Source organism: Kryptolebias marmoratus, linkage group LG18, assembly GCF_001649575.2.
Source record: "Kryptolebias marmoratus isolate JLee-2015 linkage group LG18, ASM164957v2, whole genome shotgun sequence".
Taxonomy (NCBI): Eukaryota; Metazoa; Chordata; class Actinopteri; order Cyprinodontiformes; family Rivulidae; genus Kryptolebias; species Kryptolebias marmoratus.
The window spans coordinates 13147171-13170874 of record NC_051447.1 but is presented as its reverse complement, the minus strand read 5'-3'; the positions used below and the strand labels follow the sequence as shown (position 1 = coordinate 13170874).

Sequence of the window (23704 nt, the reverse complement as noted above, 5' to 3'; positions counted from 1 at the left end):
TTTTAGTCATTTTTCTGTTTGCCAAGATCACTTAGATGCACATCCAGTGATTAATTTTTGAGAGTTTCAGTCAACTCTGTCCACTAATTTGTGTGATATTTTGCCAACTTTATAGACAGACGGGTGAAAACATTATCGCCTCTCATCTATGGTGGCGGGCGATGATTGTTGTTAGAAGAGATTATGTTTAAACAAGCTTTGAGTGCAAATAAACCTGAAAATTTGGATGCTTTGTTTCAGGGAATTGTTCAAAGTTAGTTCAGATCTGTTGAAGCGAGACTGATAAAGTTTTTGTCCTTTTGCCTACACTTGCAGACGATCACACACTCCTTCTTTCCCTGCTTCATGCGAGCTGCTTGCTGGAGCTTGCAACATTCTTTCTTGGCCTATTTCATAACATTTTGTTCTGGCTTTAAAAGTGGAACTATATCAACTCTTTAGCACACTTTGAGACAAGTTGTGTGCCTATATCTTAATCTTTTGCGTGTTTGTTTTAGAAAACAAGTGAGGTTGGGCAGCGCAAGAAGCTTCTAAAAAGTAGATAAATTCATAGTACAATACTAAACACTTTTTATATGGTAAATGTTTAGTTTGTCTATTAGTGTGTTGCCTTCTGTTGTTCATTTTATTTGCAGCTGGTTTCTCCTGAGCTGACATTCATCATGGAAACTAGTTCACCAGATAAATGTAGCTTCTGCTTTTAGCACCAACATACTTCACATTCATATTTTTATACACATCCACGCCTTGTCAAACTGCCTTCAAACCCTCTTGTGTCGCGCAAAGGGAGGAATCTAAAGCAGACTTGTGCGAGGTTTAACCTTAGTTTTAGGTTGTCTGAAGTGTGTCCTTATAAGGAAAAAAACATCCCTTTGGTTTTTAATAAAAGAGGCTCTTTATCGCCCGACCCCGAAAGGTGAAGCGATAATGTTTTTGCCAGTGTGTTTGTTTGTCTGTACTGTTAGCAAAACATCTCACGAACCAGTGGACAGTCGTCACTGGACGTACGTCTACAACGCATTTACTTATGGAGTCAACCCAATTCAAGATGGTCATCACAGCTAATTGACCTTAGCCAATGCAAAAATGGCTGTAACTCGATCAGTTTTACAGATATTGAGCTAAAGTTGGTGCCGTAGTAGCTGAGCATTATTGTTTCATGCCTGTTTTATCTACACCTTAACCGGACCCCCAAACAGGTGTGATAAAAGCTTGTTATCGGGGGAACTTTGCCCTTTATATGGACACTCACAGTTTCTTCATTCCAGCTTTTTTAGGTTTAACTAAATGAAGATGTAGGCTACATTTTAGCTAACATGCCAGCCTGGAATCCTATCCTGTCCTGCGTAGCAGCATACCAATTACAGTTGAGATTTACCAGCCATTGCCTTCGCCTGCAAGACTTTGATTTTTAGCCAGCTGCTGCCAGTCTGTTTCGCTGATGCCAAGCCTTGTGTGAAGGTCTCGTTTGCCGAAGTCAAACTCGCACTAACGGTTACCAGCAAATGGGGTGTACTCCTCTGTGCAGTGAGTCACCATTACTCCCTGACATAACTCCCACTTTAACTGTCCATTGTTGTTTATATATAGAATGTGTTTTATAGGCATAATTGCAGGCTCTGGAAGGGCAAGCAGTCAGAGATTATACGCTTTGTTCAGTTGTCTTTTTTTCAGCAGTTTGATGGGGCAAGATACAGATTTTACTTCTACCCCCATCCACCATCCATATCTGAGTTGCATGTTTGTGTTTTTCAGTTTTCTTGTCGTGTCTAATCCTATACGAAATAAAAACCGTTGCAGCTGTTATGTGCAATATCACAAAAAACTGTTTTGAATATAACTCTCAGAAATCATATCTTTAAGGTAAATTGAGCAACGCTGTAACTAAAAGCTAAAAGGTGCACTAGAAGACAAAAATACAGGAAGTATGCTGAGGTAAATTTCAGAGAACAATGTTTTTAAAGGAACAGAAGAGGTCTTAATGTATTTCTGTGGGGAAGTTTTGTAAATAAAGGTAAATAAGTCATAAAGTATGAAAGTTAGGAAAGCTAAAAGTCATAGCATGCAATTCCCAATCGAGCTGACCATTTTGACATACGGATGGCTAAAATAGCACAAAGGATGCAGTAGTTTGCAAAAACAAAACTGTAAACGAAACTATGAACAAGAAAAGTAATAGTGTGAATGCTGACTCAGCGTTCACACTATTAGGCAAACCTTTTCATCCCCAAACTGACTGCTGTTAAATTTCAGAGCTAGCTTTCATGTTACTTCATTGGATGCTGTGAAGTAGTCACAGGGTTGATTTCTTCATTGGCTGTCTTCCTTTTTCTGCCAAGTGTTTATGATTCGTGCGTAAGATGTAATGAACCACGTGTATGTGAGTGAATTTATTGGTCATTGAGAAAGCAAACCAGAAGTTTTAAGGTCCAGCTCTCATGTTTTGTACATAGTTTGGGTAAAAGGCATATATAGTGTCATTACATTAAATTTACCTTGATGCTATAGCAAGATATTACCTAATGTGGTAATAATTGCTTAAAGCGGGAGTGTCAAACTCCTGGAAGTTTTAGGTTTTCCTCCTCCCACACACTGATTCGAAACGTTTAATCACCTCCTTTCCAAATCAAGTTCCCCAGAAACACGTCCACAAGTCAACCATTTAAAGCAGGTGTTTTAAAGCAAGAAGACATCTAAAACATGCAGGAGAGGGGCCCTCCCCGAGGGACGGAGTTTGACACCTGTGGCTTAAAGTGATAATATTCGCTGTTGAGTCCCATTACTCACGTTCTGCGAAATCGGTCCATCTGTGGAGTTACTGGTTCCGCAAAACCAAACAATGGCAATCTCACTTGTTTCACAAGAGTGGTTATCAACTGGCTTAGTCAACCTACAGCTTTCCAAACCAGCTATTAGTGCACTTATGTAAGAGAGACCTTTTTTTTTTAAGCAGATAAACACTTTGAGAAGTAAGAGCATGAGCGCTTTCAGAGAAGAGGATTTAGGACGAAACTCTTAATGGAATTTGCTTTAAACAGGGAAACTTTTAAGTGACTTCTTGCTATATGGGCTGCATAAATGAGCTGGTTAAAAAGAGATAATGTTTTGGGTGGACTGCTAAACGTTCAAGTTGACAGGGTAAAATAAAGCTGGAGGAAAAAGTTACTAAATCTGAAGTTGGCTCAGGGCAGACTTGTAAAAGTTTGTGATTAAAAGTAAAAAAAATTCAATTCTATTCTGTTGATAAATGGTATAAGTAGAGTGGATGGGAGGAGATAACTTGGGCCTGTCTTGAATGTATGAATGTCCTAAATAGGATTTTGGCAATGTAGTAGTCAGCTGTTCAGCTCAAACCACAGTAAAGGAGAAATCTTTTATATCTTCTGAGTTTTTTATCTTTTATAATTATCACCCGAAGGCAGAGCCAATGATGTTTTAGCTTGTGTGTGTTACAGAAAATCTCTTGAATCGCTAGATTAAAAAAAACAACAAAACAAAGTAATCATTGGATGTACATTTATAGCTATTTAACTTTTGGAGTCAGTTTAATTAAAGATGGCTACCACAGCCAGCTGACCTAGGTGATACAGAAATGGCCATTACTCGGACAGTTTTAGAGATGTTGAGCTAAAATGTGAGGCGGTAGTAGCTGAGAGTCATTCTCATCACATACTCGGAGCGTGACATCTCGCAATTTAATTTTTACAGTTTGACCAAATCGACTCTGTCCCTTTTTTAAAATGATATTAGTCTCAATCTCCATCACTAATAGCGATATGTTTTTAATTTGCAGCTCGTTTTAACTCCTTGAAAACATGAATGTGTTCGGTAATTGTAACACCCACAGCTGGACACACTGCTTCCATCTTGTGTGGCCAGAGTTTGAAGAAATAGAGAAACTTTTCGTCTGAGAATAGCATAGATGTTCTCTATTTTAGTGTCATTGCACATTTTCTTTTTGTATTACACACATTTACCCATGCTGTCAGTACAATAAGTGAGGTAGTCGGCATGCAGAGTTTAGCTCAAGGCCGGGCTGATTGAACACACGGCAGACGTACAAGCTGCAGGGAAGGAGCTACTCACCGCTGGGTTATGGGAAACACTCTAAACAAGATGAGCCACTTTACCTTCCAACAGAACAATAGAAAACATTTCAGTCCAGAATGCTTCCTGGAGTTGTGCGCATCGTTTTTCTTCCAAATTTTGAGCACACCCCCTGTGTGATAATTGCATTAGAATAGACAGAGATAAAAGTTCACCTATATGAGGAGGGTTGTACAGGTATGTTCAGGCAGATGTGCACCTTTAAGGCTTCATTAACATTAACTGTTATTGAAGGAAAGAAACAAGCACGTTTCTGCAAACACTTGATTTCTGAACAGTGTGTGAAGCTGCATTAAACACTGTCAGCAGGTGAGACCTCAGATAGTTTGAAATGAGAAGGTGTGAAAGGAGCTGGAGGCAAAGACAGGAAACCCGTCGTACAGCCGGAAACTGAAAGGAACACCAATCTGTGTGAGCTGTTACCTCTGTGTTGTGTCATCGCGCCAGCTTTTATATCTTAACAACATAAACACACATGTACTTACTTTTAGGCTCAATATTGTAGTCTAGACGGGGGTTTTAGGAGTTCAGCCTCTCTCTGTGTATGTGTGTGTGTGTGTGTTTGCCACACCTTTGCATGCTGATTACTCCCAAGCATCACATCAAAGAAAGTGAAAAAGTGCAAACACACACGGTTCTGTGAAGTGTCCTGTTGGTAGACATAAAACGCTCAGAGGGGAGGCGACAGTAACGAAATGCACCAATACCAAAGGTGTGTGTGTGATGTGGTGTATTTGTGTGCAGATAGTTAGTGTTACCAGGGGGCTTCCCTCTCTTTTTTCAAGTTGTGCATGCTTGTTAAGTGGTGCACTCACTGTAGGTCTTTTTTTTTTATATATACAACCGCAAACTTTTGGTCAAGAACACAAAGCCCTTATCTGTGTGCAACATCATGTGTGTGTTTTTGTGTAAATTTCACTCAGTAATCGCACTAAGTTTTCTTGGAAAACTTGACAGTTTGCCACTTTGACCAAGCTGTAGAAAAGCTGAGTAAATGACCTTCAGATAAAAACTAATTTGCACCTCTCTGTCTTATTTCCATTGAAACAATGTTTCATTAGAAGGGTGCCGACATGATACACTCTTAGTTTTCAGACTCACTAAAGCAGTTCCTGTACTAGACCTTGAAAAGTGCTACTTATCCCCTGGTTCTGTAAACAGAACAACCAGAACCATGTCTGAACTCTCTGTGTTGTACTTTAAATTTCTGTAGAAGATTGCAGTTTAGTGGAATAGTCTCTCTGCATAAATCTTTTTTTTTTTCTTTGTTTTGTTGTCTCAGTATGTCTTACACAATTTTTAGCTATATATGTGCATGTAATATTTTAAAAAATACGTTTTAATAAAGAATGCTGCCAAAACAGTTTCCAAATTCACTTGAAAACAACCATTTCAAAGAGGATGTTTGCATAAAACAATGTTAATTGGTAGAGAAGGGAGGTAAAATATTCAAACAAAGATTCTGTTTCAATGTCAGAAATGGATTTTGTGAACATTAATTAGTGCTGCCACTTTAAGAGTCAGCAGAGTAGTTGCATTTTGTCCCAGTCAAGTTACCGTAGCTTCCTGTAGTAGAAATTTTTTGCAGTAAAGATATTTTTTTCGATTGTTTTTATCTTTTCTTCTCTGAACCCTGGAGAATGTATGTCTTTAAGTAATAGGTGAAGTTATCATGACATGACTGTCTTTAGTAATGACTTTAAAACGTTTGGTTTGTGTTTTAACATCCAGTCATAAACACAATGCTAATCATGTTAGCTTTTCTGTGGTGTTTTCAATGTTAGCATCTACGCTAAATGTTGCTCAGCAGCTTGTGATTAATAGGGATCCTTGACATGTTATTGTGTACCTTATATTAGGCACGAAAATATATAAATCGAGGTTTCTTTATGTAAAAAAAAAAGCCATAGTTTTTTAAATTTCAATATAACCAAAATTCATTAATTATTTCTTATTTACATTGCATCTCTCTGATGTATCAGATTGTGGGATGCCTACCGATTCTTACCCAAATAATTGGCTTTATTAAAACAAATCAATCACAAGAGGCAACAAGCTCGTTATTCCAACTTAACTTATTATTAAGGTTGAAGTTTAGTGTTTTATTGTTCTGTTTTAGTCAAGAAGACTAATCGCTGCACCAGTTTAGCACTGGAGCTACTGTGGTAGAAACAAATCAAAACACACTAAGGCTCAATGACAGTGAGCTGGAAGGGTTTCAGGAAGCATTGTTTTAAGTTTAGCCAAATAATGACCAAAAAAAAGAAAATCACTGATTTTAAATTGTTTAATCCTGAACTGATGTGAATGAGCAAAAAGGCTGATTTACTCTAATAAATACTGGATATATTACATGTCTTGTTTATCTAAGCGGCTCAAATTTCAAAACAAATAACTTTGAGAGGAATTTGTTGGCTAACAACTTTTTCAGCAGCCACTAACAGACACACACACACCATAAAGCTGCTAAAATCTGCCTCGTTGGTTGTCTTCTCTGCTATCTCCATTAGAAAACGAGATTCCAGCTGTGTTTGTTCGTCTCTGCTTTTATGAGCTTGTTTTTGTGTGTGGGTGCAGAGGGGTACACGGCAGGGCTCGGCTGCTGTTTGTGTGTGTGTGTATGTGTGTGGACACCACTGTCTGCCAGCCTCGTGTTACTACAACAAGAAACAAGCCTTCCCAGTTGTTTTTTTTTTTTTTTCCCTCGTGTCTCGAGCCTCTCCTTTCCACGACTTTTTTGCCTCTGAGGCGGCTGTTTCTGAGAAGAAACGTAACACGATGTTTCCGCTCTGCAGTTGTTTTGTGTGTTTGTGTGAGGGCTTCGTGAGCTGACCCACCAACATGGCAGAAGGACTTATCTGGTAAAGATAAGGGGGACCACGCTCGCCAACGCACAGGAAATCTTCTTGTGATGCTGTATACCGTTTGAGTTATGTTAAAATGTTCTTGGTAACTTGCACACACTTACACATCAGTATGAAAGCACAAACATGTCCAACACGTGCAGAAAGTCTCGAACTGGCTGGTTTTATAGCATCACAGGGAGGTGAATATGCAGAACCTTGTAAGCTCAAGTATGACTCTCGAAGCAGACAGTGAATATCTGAGCAGGGAAGCAATAAATACGTGCACACACACACACTCAAAGACCCCATGTCCCAGTTGCCTGGATTATACGAGGTTTGTCCACATCTGCTTCCTGCTGCAGGCTTGGATCCAGAGTGGGAAATTATAACCATGCTAATACCAGTTAACCTTTCCTGTTTTCAGACCGTGTCGAAGACGACACTTTAATGAAAGTAAAAGTATGTTCAGGTTACTGGTTAGAGCGTTTGAGCTACACAAATGTATCTGCTCGCTTTCCCCCCGCCTCGTTTCATATGTTTAAAATTATACTTTACTTGTAGATGTTATGTCTCCGTTTGGTTTTGTGCTTGAAAGCAGAGACAAAGTCTAGCTGGGGTGCAAATCTGATATTGGAGCTTAAAACTTTCTGAATTGTTTGCACTTGCTAAATAAATTGTGCAAGCACAGCATATGTACTTTAGGAGCCTAATTTCTGATTTGAATAGAGAGCTGTGTTTTTACTTTCTTCTGTCTTTAGATCTTTGGTTAATTAGAAAATGCCAGGAGCTACAACTCCAGATGTCCGTGTCTAACCATGGCGAATATAAATAATAATTAAGCTGGCCCAAATCTTAATTTCTATTGTCTGCTCCTGGAGATTAAATCATACACGTGGGTGATGCTGCTAAGGTGGGTGACAAAATAACCCGCATGGCCTACAATTTAGTTTCACAAGTTGTGCACACAAAAATAGGTCATGATTTACTAAAAAATGACACAGCTAGCTGGTGTCAAACACTCAGAATTCACTGAACGTTCACCTTGTTTCTCACAGTTTTGAGTTTCTGATGGTCGCAGCCCAGTGAGATGCTGGCTTTTAAGGTCTTACTGGAGGCTTCTCAGGGAATGAATGAGTCTTTCTACCAACATTTAGACTATTTAAATTTATGGTCCTCACCTAGAACACCGTATCTGACCGAATTACAGACATGAAGCATGTAGCCTAACCCCACCCCTAACCCTCTCTGGACACCTAAAACAATTTTGTGAAAATAAATCACTTTCTTGCTGGTGGAACTGAGCCAAGAGACTCTGTGTCTGAGCAAAAGACCCCCACCCAGGATGAAACCAGTTAAAATGTTCTTTTTCTCAATTTAGCATGTTTTTGACTTTTAGCTCTTAGAGTTTCCACCGTTTTTCTCGTCTAAAAATGAAAACAGTTCATTAAGCTACCAAGAAAAGAAAATAGTGTACATTTTTTTGTTTAGAATAAAAGGTGAGCAATAAACACTGCTCCTTGTTATTTTTAAATTCCTCTTTACTGCTTATTTTCCTCCCGTGTCCTCCTTTTGTTTCTAGTCTTCTTGTTTTGTCCTTTGACATTAAGAAGGAACAAACAGCGCCTTATTAGTCAGAGGAAGTACTACGAGGAGCTTGTCTGATTGACTGTCTGGGCGCACGGTGTGCTGTCGGCTGTACTTGTGCGTTTGACGGGTTTTTAGAGGAAAGGTGCTCCCAGCGGGGGTCAGTGGTTGAAACGGTTGGCTGAGCCTGGTGCTCTCAGTTCAGCCCAGGTGCTTCCCGCGGCCGGCATAGAAAAATCACGCTCTGCTTTGCGCCGCAGCGTGACGATCTGTGCGTCGGCGCAGCTTCCTGTGTGAATATTCGAGCCCACTCATGCCATCGGTGCTCCACTGACCTCGTTTGGCCTACTGTCTGTGATAAAGCATGTGGACATTTCTCCATTTTAAATTATCCTCAGAAAAATGTTTAGCTAACGAGGAGGTGCTGCTCACAAAGTCGTGAGTAGACAAGTGTGGATTTGGTTTGTTTTGAGGTCATTTCCTTAAAAGTTGAATCATTATTGCTGCATATTTATAGACTCTGCTTCACTTGTCACCTGATTTAAATACTCGACAAGTCATTTTTATACTTTCTTTTACTTTATCAGCAAAACGGCAAAACGCTTGTGGAACTGGTTTGATATTTTGGGAAATCGACTCGTTTCCTTTTACATAACAGTTAGATAAGTTGAGTTGCAGTTCTTACATTTTTCTGTGCAGTGAAGTGGAAGTAAAGTCACCACAAATATCTCCTAAATGACAAAAAGAGAAAGTTCTCTTAACAGTTGCAGTTTCCGTTTTTTTTATTGTCATTTTTTTTATGATAGTGCTTTCTTTTAAACAGTTTACTCTTATTTCAGTTAAATGTATACATTATTTTGTATCCTAACAATTATGTTTTAGTTTTTAATAAAACAAAAGTATTTAAAAATCTGAGATAGATGGGCCAAAATAAACTACAGTTGGTACAGACTGTTATTGATTATTTTTATTTTTGTTCCCTGTGGTTATTCTGATGTATCGTTAGGAAAATAAATTAATATGTGTACTTTGCAATGTCCTAAAAATGAACAGGAAAGGGATAGTTCAGATCTTTTCAAGTGAAGTGTTCAGGAAGGTTATGAACAATTAATATCCTTCCTGTTGAAGATGGTGTTTGAACAAACTCAGTTTAAAGAAATAGTTTAATTCTGATCAGGGTGACAAGATAACGGCTGGGATAAATTAAAATAAAACCATAAAAATAACTTTATGATTCAAGTGAGTGCTACTTTAAAACTTTTGCAAAGCTGGTAATTTCATAATACACTGTTATTTTGACAGAAATATTATATTTCTGCTGGAAGTTCCCCCTCTGCATTGGAAGTGCCACAGCTAGCTGCTGCTGTCTCTTGTACAAGTTTCTGTTTAAACAATCAAAATTGGATTTACTGCTAAAATGCAGAGTGCTGAGTGTGAACAACGGCTGGAATTTGTTGAACCAATTGTTGAAGTTAATACAAACAGAGCAGAAGCTAAAATCAGCAAAACGGTAGCTAAAAATAACAGCGTGAAACAGTAACTCAAACTGAAATGTAGTAAAACGAAAGCTTAGGTCTAAAATGAGCAAAACTGTAGCTAAATGTAGTTCAACTGTAGCTAGAAGTTAGAGCGAGCAAAACCATTGCTAAGAGCTTAAATTAGCAAGGCTGTAGCTAAAAGTAGCCTGAGAAAAGAAAACTGTCAGTAAAAAGCTAAATTTGGTGAAACTGTAGCTGCGAATGCCGACTGAGCATTCACACTAAGGTGTGTGATGTAAAATTGATGACAAGGAGATAATCAGAAATCTCACAAACAGCTATAAAAATGTTTAAAATTAGTTGTTTAAGATGGTAGAAATCTACTTTAATCCTGGCCCTTCATGGACTAGCTGAGGTCGCAAAAATTAGGTCTATCAAAAAGCTATCTACAGCAGGTAAGATATACATTGTTTATAACCTTTTCTCAGGATCCAGCTTCAAACACCTGAACAGTTGCTTTAAGGTCTAAACTCCAACCAAGCACCAGATGAAAGCAGATTTTCTGTCCTGAAAGCCACCCTGAGGAAAATGTTTGGTACAAATGTCTTCACAAAAAGCTCTTGCAGATCGTTTATTTTCAGTGTGCTGCAGTTTTTGAGCTGCATCTACATCCTGTTGGTTTTAAGTTCATGTTTTGTATAACTAGTATTGATCTTCTGAATCCCAGCAGATTTTTGAACACCCATCACTCTGATTCAGTTTGTTGACGGGTGGGAGCCGAGCGGCAGACTCACATCCCATGCAGACCCTTTTATTCTCGGCGCTGTTGCAGTGCATCTTTTCCCCCGCACGCTTGCAGCGCACTAGATGGATTTTTCTGAGACCATTGTAAGGGCTGACCTATTTTAGTGTGTGTGTGGGAAAGGTGACCGTCTGTAAAGCCTCCCTGCCACCAGCGCTCGACAACCCCGCTTCCTGGCCACACTCAAACCTTTTTCCCCCCGCCGCCGCTGCAGGAAGAACGTATTTTCTGCCAATCAGTGCTCACTGCTGAGTTCAAGAAACAGAATGTGTTTCTGTCTCTGCGTGTGTGTGAATTATTTAGTGTGCCAGAGAAGTACAGAGACGTTGGCTTATTCAGCCAGGAGACAGAAACTAGGTTAGACTCGCTAACAACTCTTTTAGCTTCTGCACGGTTCTCTCTCGTTGAGTTTTTTCTAATCTTTTAATCTCTATCTGCGCTCTTTTTGCCCAGTTACTGCTTTGGCGTCCTCCAGATACATTAGCCAAGTCATTGTGGGGAAAAGTGTCTGTGAGCACACATGACTCAGCCGCTCCCGGGAGGAGGAGGAGGGGAGGGGGGTCCTGCGAAGTTGGCACAAGTCTTTTGGGGGCTCCACCCTGCGTGTGTTCACAGGAAACTTGCCAAGTCAGTCATGCTGTTACTTCTCTGTCTGATAGGAAGCGGAGAACAGAAAAACGAAGGGCCTGAAACAGGAGCAATGTGGCAAACGCCAACATGTTTGTGTAATTTCAAAAGAAAAAGGGAGAAAACGGTGGAGGTTTTGCCCAACGATTCATCATGTTTTGGGTTATTGGCTTCATTTATTTCGAGATGTAACCACATCAGGTCAGTTTAAGAGGTTTTGCTTATTGAAGCAAAACGTTTTCTCTGGAGAGTTACTGAGAAACGAAGGTGAACGATAATGTTTTTGCCCAAGTCTGTGTGTCTGTTAGAAAAATATCTCATGAACCACTTTACAGACGTCTCAAGAAACTAACCTTTTAGAGTCAGTTTTAACAAGAACATGCTTAGAAGTAGTTGAGTTAAAGTGTTTCTTAAAATCCAGTTTTATTACTGACTACAGTTAAGTTCCTGATGGTGAAGATTTATTGTTCTGTTTCACATCATTTATTTTATCTGCATTTTGAAGCCGTCAGTCAGATCTGAAATGTGTTTTTTTTGTTTAGTGGAACAATGAGTGCCATATGTCAGCGTTTTACTGCTGGTCAGGAAAAATAAGCTCTTCCCTGGCAATTTTAAATCTTTTTTTGTCATAAAAGATACAAAGTAAGGAGGAAAAAATGCCACCAAGTACATTCTTAATGAAAATAGTAAGTTCTAGACATGAAATGTAACGCGAGTGTCGCCTCCTCCTGTTACTGTTACCATATTTCATTTTATCTTCTTTAACTGGAGAAATTCTGCTTAGATAACAAATAAACTAATCCTTGTTTGTGTTTAGTTAAACCTTTTTCATGAGGAGCAGAAATCAAAAGGATGGCCCCTTTTTTCTGTTTCTTCTTCTGCCGTTTTCCCCAAACCGGAGAGCCTCCTCTGTTTGTTGCCGTGTTGTTTTTTGCTGAAACCGATACGCAGCTGAGTGTGGGATAACAAACGAGAAGTGAACGGAGGAGCACACTTGAATCTTGATAGCAACAATATTTGCTCTTCTTTGCCTCCTTTCTCTGCCTCCAGACGTTGGTGTGAAGCGACGGAGTGTGGAAAGAGGGGATGTGAATGAAAGACAGAGGCTCCGAATAAAAGAGCCCATTAACTTTCTTCACAAGAGCCTCTTGTCCTTCGCCTCCTTTTCAGTCTCACCATGTGCTTTTTCTCTTACCTCATATTCTTCTTTAAATTCTTCCTTTTGTCATACCTCTTTCACCTCGAGTAACTTGTTAGTTTAAAAAAAACCCCAAAAAACTATAGAACAGTGTGTTAGGACTCTCGGCCGTTACTTTACTTTTCTTTGCACTCTGTAAGCACAGCCATTACTTCTGGAAACTCTATCTGTGTGTGATGTTCGTGCCTTTTTGTGGTTTATGTAACAGGAAGTAAACATAATAAGACACACGGTTTGTTAGTTAGACAATGGCAAGTCCAAAGAAGAGTGTGATGTTTTTTTTTTTTTTTAACATTTGGATAAATAAGTGGACGATGATGATTGAAGGATTTATCGTGTACTTTATATACATATGATATCCAATAAACTGTCAGAAAACGACACAGGAAAACACTTTTCCTTTGCTCACTCACATTTATCTTGTATTTATTGATTTGCAGGCATCTCACTGGAGTACGAATTCCTCTTTGTTTGAATTTTAACTCAATAATCTAACCTTTTTACTTTATTTCTAGGGTTGCCATACACAAATCTCAAATCCCGTACTGATACTAAAAGAAAATACTCGACACATGATAGTTTTTGACACTGCGAGGAGAAAAGTGATGAATTACAAAACACTAAATTCACCAGTTGCTAGAATTTGAAACACATTTTCCTTTCGGTGCTGTGTGGTCTTTACTTGTTTTATAGGTTTAATTTGTGACATCTGCCACAGATGGATGAATTTATCAGAAGCCAAAGGCGAATGATGGATTACTTCTGATGTTGCTTTTAAAGGAAAGCTACCAATAAATACAACAAACAAGATCAAATTTTGTAAATTAAAAAAAAAAACACTGATCCATTTCCTGCAGAGAGAGACACAATTTACTGTCAGTCAAAAAGACCATCTATCCTGCTAATAAGACATGTTCTGTTGTTTTTGAGCAGGTTTAGTTATTTTTTGCGTAATCTTTTACAGTTTTAATTAATAGTAGAGCTGCACAATTGTAGAAATACATGCAGCTGCATCGTTGTTGTTGCAGTATTGCAATGATGATTTAAGTCGTGATAAACTCACTTTTTCCTCACTAAACTTTGTTTTATTGTCTCATTAATATCATCTAAACTGGGTGAGGGCTGGAGAAGGGGGCTGATTTTAAAAAATCTGGAGTCTAGTTAAAATGAGTGACTTTAAATAATTGCTGTGACAGTCACAACTGGTTTTATTTTATTTACTTTTTACACACCAAGCTTTCTTCGATTAACACCTGCCATAGTTTATTTTGAAAGGATTATAAAGTAGAAACTACAGTCATGGGTGAGCTCAGCTTTACTGCCAGAATGCGTTAGTTGAGGTGGAGGAGAGGCTCGAATATATGAAGAGAAAACAAAGGATTGCAGACAAATTTGAAGAGACTTTTACTGTTAAAATGTCTGTCCTTAGTGTGGTCATCAAAGGTAATTAGAGTCCATCAAATTGGCTGAAAACATCACTAGGAACATACAGCAACAGCTTATGATTTATTACAGTCAGAGCATTTCATCAGGATATGATTCTCACATTGATTTTGTAGTGAGGATGAATTTTAAACTTATCCAGCAGCCTTAATTAATGGTTTATTTACTGTAATATAGACGTACTAACCTTGGGAACTTGTTTTAATCTTCTTATAATTTGGTCTGTCAAGCCAAATTAAGTGTAAAATGAAAGAAAAAAAAAGTCACAGTATACAAGTTTTATTGGTAAAATTCTCTTCTTCTCCCCAGTTTGGTGTCAACAAAGTGATTTGTTCTAGGCAGAGGGTCAGCTTGTCTTCATTGAGTTTTCTGCTCCTTTGGTGTTTGTGTGTTTCTCAGTGTGTGGATCTTCCCGGGCTGTGGCCCAGCACAGAAGCAGACCTCTGTTGCAAATGTAATTCACATAAGGCCTGAGGAACCATAATGCTATTACCACACACACTGACATAAATGAACACACATGCACAGCTGTGTCGCCGCCCACGGTCTGTGGTCGTACTTCTCTCTCTAACTCTTTCCTGTCCCTCGGTTACTGATCTTCTCTTGTTGTGGTTTTAGAAACATCGTGGCGTTTTTGGGGCACTTTTTCACTTTTAGTTTGAACTGTCTGCTTGTTGCAGGAGTGGATTGTGAGCGTTGCGGCCTTTAAACTTCAGAAATATTCATTAAGCAGACTTAAAGTAAAGCTAACATGAAGGGAGGTTTCGAGATTTCTGGTAAGGTTTTGTTTAGTCGTTCGTTGGATTAAAAAAAAATAATTAAAAAGCCCAGCATTCCTTGCATATCACCTGCCGTCCTTCAGGGTTTTAGAATGAGATCATTTTGTTGAGAAATGGTCAAACCTTAAAAATATTGTTCAATCTAAATGTATGTGCTGAACTCTCAGCTGCTGCCACATTAAATTTTAATTTAATATCTGTAAAAATGACTGAATTACAGACATTTTTGTGTTTTCTGAGGTCAGTTGCCTGTGGCAGCCATCTTGATTTAGGTTGGCTTCGAAAGTTAATCAGTTGTAGAGGTACATCCGATGAAGTTTCTTTAGAATTCGTCTCTTGGTTCATGATATTTTGCTAATAGGTAGCTAATTTGAAGAAGATAATTGCAACCTTTTAAAGAAAGCTCTTGTGTGATGTGTTAGCACTCAGAATATGTGCTGTGAATGACTCTCAGCTACTACCACACCTAACTTTAGGTTCATATTTGTAAAGTTGACTCAGTTATGGACATTTTTATGTTTAAGGTTAGTTGGCTGTGGCAGCCATTTTGAATTGAATTGACTATAAAAGGTATTCATTTATAGATGAAGGTCTAACGATTACTGTCTGTAAGTTGAAGTGTGTCCAGTGGTTCATAAGTTATTTTGCTAACAGACATGTTCAAAATCCCCATCTTCCACCTTCTTTCTGTGATGGGTGAAAACAAGTTTACACAGAAAAATCAAACCAGGTTTATTTTGTTTTTCTCTTTTTTTATGAGACGCCAATAGATGTCTGTGTTTAAAGTAGTTCTGCTACAAAGGAACAGGAAGTAGGTCTTTGGTGTGACAAACTCAGGAAATCAGGATGTGCTGTACATGTCCGTCTTACAGTAATGGGAGGAAAAGCCTGCAGCTGGGGCCGATCGGGAGAGGTGGGGCCATTTTTCACACGAGGCTTCAGAAGCCTGAACGCCCACGCTGACTTTCTCAGACTCACTGACTGAGGGGAGGAGGGAAAGAGGCAACAAAAAAAGAAAAAGTGCAGATATGTCTGGTGTTCGCACTGTTTCAGAGCGAGTCTAAAAGGGCCGCTGAGAATGACTCCAAGTGGATGTTATCAAACTTAGCAGCAGGATATTTATATGACTCCAAAAGATTTTCGGTTTAGAAGTCTTTAAAAGTTTTGTTATGAAGCTCGGGATCACAGTGAGGCTGTAAATAGAAAAAGACGCACATTAAAATACCACCATGCTCAGAAAAATGCTTTACAGAATGTCTAACTTTACTCCCAGAACTTTAATAAATGAAACTAGCATTCCCTGCATGCCAACGTTTTAGGATCTGCCTCGATCTGTTAGCACTCAGATTATGTGTTGGGAATAACCTCAAATTAACGCCACATTTTAGCTCAATATCTGCTTCGCTGAAGTTTAGCTGTGGTGGCCATTTTTATTTTACATCAGTTTTAGATCCAATGATTGCGTCCTGAAAGTTTCATTGAAATCCACCCTTTAGTTCATGAGAAATTTTAAATTAAATTAGTACATTTTACATCTCTTTGTGTGTATTCTGTCTGTTTTTATGTTGGACATGATATCTGAGCAAAGCAGTGGTTAAAGTTTGATTTGTGAACCTCTGAGGCCAAAAGGCAAAGCAAATATAAACTTTTACAGATCTCCTTGCTTTAAAATGCTGACATTTACAACAGAAACATGTTTTAAGACCACATTTTGTCTCTGAATTATTCCTAAACCTTAGAGGGGTGAATTTTGGTACGGCCTTCCTAATGTGCATTTGTACATTCAGATTGTTTTTGTTGTGGATTAGCCAGGTGTTAAACATTAAAACTCTGTTACAGGTCATCCAGTTGTTCATTAATCCACCCATTCAGCAGAATTTGTCTGCCTTTATGAGCAGAGGTGGCCGAATGTCTCCTGCCTTTTGCTTCAAATCTCAACCCTGTAGTCATGTCTGTAACAATTAATAAAATCATCTTCTTTGGACACATCTGACCTGATTAGAAATAAGGGCGTGGCATGCACGACTAAACAGTTCCTTCTCTGTCTACTTTTAGCCGCTGCGTTTAAGAAGGGGTAGCTAAGCTTCGGCTGCTGTCAGCCGAGACGCGGCGTAATAGTTCTCCTTCCATTAACTGAATGCGTCTTCATCAGCGTCAGCCTCTATTAGATTTGGCTGCACTAAACTTTATGCAGTGTCACAGAAAGAGAAGAGGGAGTGTGTCTGCGAGGCTGTGATGTTAAAGAATGGGATTTTTCCCCCCCCCCCCACACACACACACATACACACACACACACAGAGATAATCAACCAACATCTGATCTCATTCATCTTAACCAAAGAACTCATTTGTAGCCTGAAGCTGATCAGAGAGGACTTATTCTGAATTTGAGGCTGACAAATTGAACTGTCTGACTTGCATCACAGGTTGAACTTCCTGTCCCTCTAAAAGAAAAGAATGTGCCTATCATTCATGTAACCTGATTTTCTTTTGTGTGCTGACATATTTATACCTGCTAACAAATCAGATGTAATCTTTGCGCTACAGTGGAAAAACAGCATTGGTTTTTGCTATTATCTAACGGTGTTTTTTCCTCCTTTATTTCAGCGGTTACGGCGGCTATCGACAAAGTACCGGACAGAGAAGATTTACCCGACCAACACGGGAGAGCGGGAGGAGAATGTCAAGAAGAACAGATATAAAGATATACTGCCATGTAAGCGCCGGTCTGCTGCCGTTGAAGCGCTCATTAAGCATTTTAAGTTTAAGCCACATCTTTGGATAATATACATGAATATTTTGTATTAGTGTTGACCCGCGGCGTTGCTTCAAAGTATAATCTCGCCTCCTGCAAGTTTAGCAGCTTTAAAATTTTTGTCCATTTATCTGCTCAGCTTTAAAGGTCACCGCCTGACTCGACAAATCCACATTTAATCTGAAGTGATATCAGCACCTGCACTGCACAAAAAGGAAAGATGAAAATATAATATGAGAAAAGGAGCATGCATTTTGGGGACAATGAGAACAATTAACTGCAAATATATGTGTCAATTATTTGTCAAAATGTTTACAGAAAGAGCATTGCTATGTTTTATCAGGTCATTAGTCTCAGGCCTTGTTCCTATACTTACCTCGGGGACGCTTATATGACCCAACATCTGTCCTACTTTTTATATGCTTATCCTCCTTTTCCGTCCATCCATTCATTCATGTATTAAAGCTTTTAGTGAATGAGCAGATAAGGCAAAGGAAGAACTGGTTCATCCTTAACAGATGCACTCACAAGCACATAACCGCTACAACAAACGAATAAAAAATAACCATTCAGCGTTTAAGTTTATGCATCAAACAGCTTTCATTTCTTTGTCTTTATGTCTTGTGTATGATAATATTAAATCAAAATGTTAAAGCATTTGTATTTCTGTATTTTCCTCCTCAGTTGACCACAGTAGAGTAAAACTGACATTTAAAACAACCAATCAGGACACAGATTACATCAACGCGAACTACATCAAGGTAACGATTGATTTACTTTTTGGTTAATATTTGTTTAGACTGGAGTGTTTTGTTTAGGTTTGTCAAAGCAGAAAGCGCTGCGTCGATTAGTGTGTCGTGTAAATGTAGTTTTGTCTCATATATTTGTCCGTTCAGGGTGTGGACGGCCCACACGCCTACATCGCAACTCAGGGTCCGCTGCCGAACACAGTCATCGACTTCTGGAGAATGAACTGGGAGCACAAGATAGCTGTGAGTACGACTCGGTGCAGGAGAGATCGATGAATTGATCCGTTAATTTTGAATTTTAAACATAAAACATGGAAAATATATATATATTCAGTTCATTTACATATTAATTCAGTCAGCAACACTTACACAAAATCAATATTAGTTCAGTAATAGTAATCCAATGTCTGAAGAGGAGGAGGAAAAAGGATCAACTTGTGATCCTATCCATATCCAGTCAAATATTTACTATTCTTTAATAGCTGTATTTGGCTGTACGCAAGACAAAATATGTACAGATGTGTCACACACATACATATCAGTGTAAATATATCTATAGTATGTAACTAAATCTATTTACATTTACCCACATTCCCGTGTACACATGCTCATAATCACATAATTTACCTAACAATGCACATTTATTTCAGAATTAGTTAATTATAGTAAATCATTATAGGAGAGAGATTTTCTTTTTACTTTTGTCATCAACTATTGGGATGGTTTTCCAAATAAAAATACAAGCTTTCTAGACTTGGCTCTATGGTTAAATTTTATTGCATATTATTGGCTATATCAAACTCCATTAATTCATTAAAAATATACCACAGATGGCTAATAATATGGGCCACAGTTTAATGGGAACATATACAGCAGCTCCAGTTGTATATGCTGATAAGATAGTTTTCTTGTAATACTTGGAGTTATATTTGAATGAATATTTATCTGATTGTTATTTACAAGAAACCCCTTTCTGTAGATGTAGGTATTCAGGTGGGCATATTGATGTTCTTCTTCATTTGTTTGAAACTTTCTAGTTTCAAGGTACTTCTGAATGGAGCACTTGGAAATAATGCCAACTGTGTTTTCGGGGAATGCAGCTCTGAGCGTGTATCTATTGATTGTAATCCGTACTGTTTGTGTCTCTGCAGGTTATTGTGATGGCTTGTCGAGAATTTGAGATGGGAAGGGTAAGGCTGTTTCTTGTATCAATCGATGTAAAGTGTTTGCACACATATTTGTGCCTTTTTTTTATTTCTACCAAGGTTGCAGCACGCTGTAGTATCTTTTTAAAATCTTTCAGGATTTTTTTCAAGGTTTCAAACTTTGTAGAAGACGATGTTTCTGGTATTTCTTTGTTGTTGTTTTTTTTCCTTTTTTGCCTTTCTACATTTTGTAGAGGCAAAATCATTAGCGGTTTCCAAAGCCTTGAGCCGTTTTCAATTGATCCACATTTACTGGAGTTAAAATGAACTTTGATACTTTATTGATACAGCAGCTTGTGTAGCTTGTAAATACTCATATGAATGTATTTTTTTCAAATTCGAACGACCCATTGGTGTTAGTCAGGCCTGCGTCTGGAGTCGGTCCAGAACATATTTTCTTGAACTCTATTCCCTTCATTGACTCCCTGTTCGTTTGAGGGTTGAAGTTTTGCTGTTGACATCCGAGGCACCTAATGGGCCGGCTCCTGTGTGTCTGTCTGACCTCCTGCAGCCTTATGTGCCCTCCAGACCTCAGAGATCGAACAATCATTTACTGTCAGTTGGAGCTCCTAAACTGGAGAACAAACTGCCTCTACATATCAGACGGGCTCCAGCTCTGTGATTTTAAATCCTCTGAAAGCACTTCTCTATTCATTGGCTTTTAATATGGAGAGTTGACAGTTTTTGTTTTTTAATAATCAGTTTTACAACCACAACTTTAAATAAGTTGGTATGTTGTGTAAATAGTAAATAAAAACAGAATGCAATGATCTGCAATTTAATTAATTAAACTTGGCCTAGAATCATTTATATAAGACAAAACTAACTGAACAGATGATTATTTTAGCTTTTTTTGGTAATTTGTATTTTTTCTCAAATCAATTAGATGGAAAGAAAAATCATCTGTCCTTGTCATTTCTAAACTGTCAGCTCGCTCATGTCTAAATATGCAGATTAGTCTGCAGACTTTAAAAAGCTGTTGCACCTGGATAATTACGATGAAACAAGGTCCCATCAAGAGAGCTGTCAGCTGAAGTGACAGAACGAATTTTTAAAGTTTTTTTTAAGAGGGTCATTGAGCACAAAGTGGGACAAATGATGTTTGTCCTTGTTAGTCAGTCACGTCAGTATTTAAAAGTTGCTAAATGTTTTTGTTTTAAATAGGAATTTGAAGTTTTTAAACAAAATTGTTGTGATTTCTCTCTACAAAGGTGTTATTTTCCTTATTTCCTGATCAGCTTATATAATTTTTTTTTCCTTTTAATTGTAGCTGCCTGTTTTCTGCATGTCCACACAGTTTGTGTGTGAAGGCAGCATCCGTCGGGTGTTTCTGCCCTCAGCCAAAGTTAACTTCTGTTCTTCTCTGCTTAGAAAAAGTGCGAGCGGTATTTCCCGAAGCTGAGCGAAGAACCCCTGACGTTCGGCCCTTTCAAAATCTCTTGTGTAAGTCGAGAAATGTGCAATATTATAGTTGGGAGTAATGAGTGTCCGAATAACAAAGGGCGCTCCTGATTTTAATATATTTTATTCTGATGACCTGCTTTTTAGGAGACAGAGCAGACCAGAACAGACTACTTTATAAGGACTTTGGTTGTGCAGTATAATAATGTAAGTTCTGTTTTTTGCCTGTTTTTTATTGCATAAAAATCATAACAATATAATATAGCACTGTATGAAAACATTAAAACCTAAATTTTCTGTGAGTTTCTTTGAAATATGTAATAAAACACAACAAGCAACAATGTGGAACAGCGTTTTGAGGTTTCAGGCAGTTTTAGTTTCAATTTCCAACAATTCTTTTGTCCTGCAGGAAACTCGGAGGATAACTCAGTTCCATTACATCAACTGGCCCGATCACGACGTCCCATCATCATTCGACTCCATACTAGATATGATCGGACTAATGAGAGAATACCAAGAGAATGATGACGTCCCTATATGTGTTCACTGCAGGTAGGCCCGTTACAGTCGGGTGATTATATATCGGCTGTTTGAGTCGTTTGGCTGCAGTTTTTGTTTTAAGGTTGATATTCTAAAAAAAAAAAAAGAAGCGTTGTTTGTTGTATTGACAGCCGCATAACTAAAGAACTAAGGAAATAAAACAATTGTCACCTCGATGTTGCTTAAAACAACTTCTTAATGGCTCTAAATTTGAAAAATGGACTCTTGTATCATTTTAAGATGAACTAAGACGTATATAATGCAGCTTGCCTTGTGGTTAATGTGGACTTTTTGATTGTCTAATTAATAAAACAGATACAATAATATAGGATTTTTAAAAGATATATTTGGCCAACGACCAGACAAAATGAAGTTGCATCACATAGTTTTTCCTCACTGATCAGCAGGTGGATTTAATAAACCCAGTCATGCTTCAGAGCTGCAGTTTAACAATAAACAATCAGCTGTTAAACACAGTCTAACAAATGAAACCACTGTGTTTGTTTTATTTGTATTACCGTTAGCAGTGAAATGCTGTGTCAGTTTCCTCTTGCGCCGTTTTGGTGTTCACGTCCGTCTTTTCTTTTAACTTTGCACCATGAGGCTATCTTTTTTCAAATGTCATTTTTCACTGCAGCCTTAAGGTTAGTGAAGCATTGGCCATTTAAATTAAATTGACAATAATTGTCTGTGGCGACACCTTTCCTCCATGTGCCATCACTGCTCCGTTGCTCGTTAAGAAAAAAACAACATTTAAAGACATTTTTCCTGCAGCTTCCACTTGTGTGCTGTGACAATCAGGGCATGGTGTTGGAAGTCGACCACATGTCTGTTCTTAGCGTGACACAGCTGCCTGTAGCTGTTAATATCAGCCTAGAACTGGTCCCACAGATCTGGTTATGGGTCTTGTTAACATTTTAGACTAAATTTTGGGATCACCACTGATTTGGGATTACTTTGGGAACCAAAGGGGATTGCTGGGTCAGCCTCTCCTTAAAAGAAAAAACAACAAAGCTTAAAGGCAGGCATGCTATTTTACCAATTGTCTGTAATAAATAGTTCTGATAAAACACAAAGTGTAAATGATCCATCAGAACAGATTGGATTAGAAGGTTGTATTTTAAAGTTCTGTGCTGCACACATGTATGTGTTTACTCACAGCACACACACACTTTTCTTCATGTGTGTGCAATAAGCTGTAATGAGCAGCCTGAGGACATTTCCGGGTTCCTCTGTTCCACAGCAGGACTCAAAGACATGTCTCTGTGTCTATGGAGATGCTTGGTGTGGGTTGAGGTGGAGAAACTGCGCTCTTTAGAAGTCACAGAAAGCTCTCTGTCAGCATGAAATCAGGTTTTATGGTTATACGCGTCAGGCGTGATCAGCTTCTGTAGCTGCTGTCTGCTTCCTGTCTAAATGAGGTGTTGTTCCGTTCAAAAGTACCTGTGTTTTTGTTTTTTGTATGTTTCCCTGTTTGTGACTATAATACAAATCAAAAAGAAGAAATAAAAACAAGAATAGAGTTGATATTTGTGGGTTTTTCTTCAGTTATTTGGTGGAATCTCAAATCTTTCTTTGCTCTGACTGTACAGTGCAGGCTGTGGGAGGACCGGTGCTATTTGTGCTATTGACTACACATGGAACCTCCTCAAGGCTGGGGTAAACAACACTCACAAACCTTTTATATACTCTTATAACCTCTATATTCTCCTTGTTAAACCTAAACTCATAATCCAATGTCTGTTAAACTTTCTCTGCACTTTTAAAGAGAATTCCAGAAGATTTTAATGTTTACCAGTTGATCCAAGAGATGAGGACGCAGCGGCACTCTGCTGTTCAAACAAAGGTAGGTTCCTACTCTTTACTTACAGCATGCATTTGTTTATTAAGACAGACGTAGGAGTTTTAGATACTTGAACACAATGCAAAGAAATGACTGGTTTTGTAGACAAATGTTTCCCACACTAAAGGCAAACGTAATTGGTGAGATTAGTTGTCAAATGAAAATGCACTGATTCAGGTTTAAAAGTATTAGTTTCTAGTTGTCATGACAAACACTGGTTGAAAAGTTTAATGTTTCTTATGTAAATCATGATTATCTGAAAGTTACTTATCAGTGACTTTTAATTATTCACTCCCCTCCAAACTGACAGTAACTTTCTGATAAAGGCTGACATCATTTTCATCACAT

The 23704-nt window shown here is 38.4% G+C and overlaps 1 protein-coding gene across 3 annotated transcripts in view; it reads left to right on the top strand.

Annotated features, from left to right (window-relative positions):
* ptpn12 (protein tyrosine phosphatase non-receptor type 12) overlaps nt 1-23704 on the top strand; it is a 49748-nt gene that overhangs the window by 2328 nt on the left and 23716 nt on the right. For all 3 annotated transcript variants that reach the window (XM_017414849.3, XM_017414847.3, XM_017414848.3), the window contains exons 2-10: nt 17471-17579; nt 18303-18379; nt 18515-18610; nt 19519-19557; nt 20944-21015; nt 21121-21180; nt 21383-21525; nt 23106-23172; nt 23282-23359. In XM_017414849.3, the coding sequence (XP_017270338.1) occupies nt 17471-17579; nt 18303-18379; nt 18515-18610; nt 19519-19557; nt 20944-21015; nt 21121-21180; nt 21383-21525; nt 23106-23172; nt 23282-23359 (741 nt within the window). The remainder of the gene's footprint in view (nt 1-17470; nt 17580-18302; nt 18380-18514; nt 18611-19518; nt 19558-20943; nt 21016-21120; nt 21181-21382; nt 21526-23105; nt 23173-23281; nt 23360-23704) is intronic.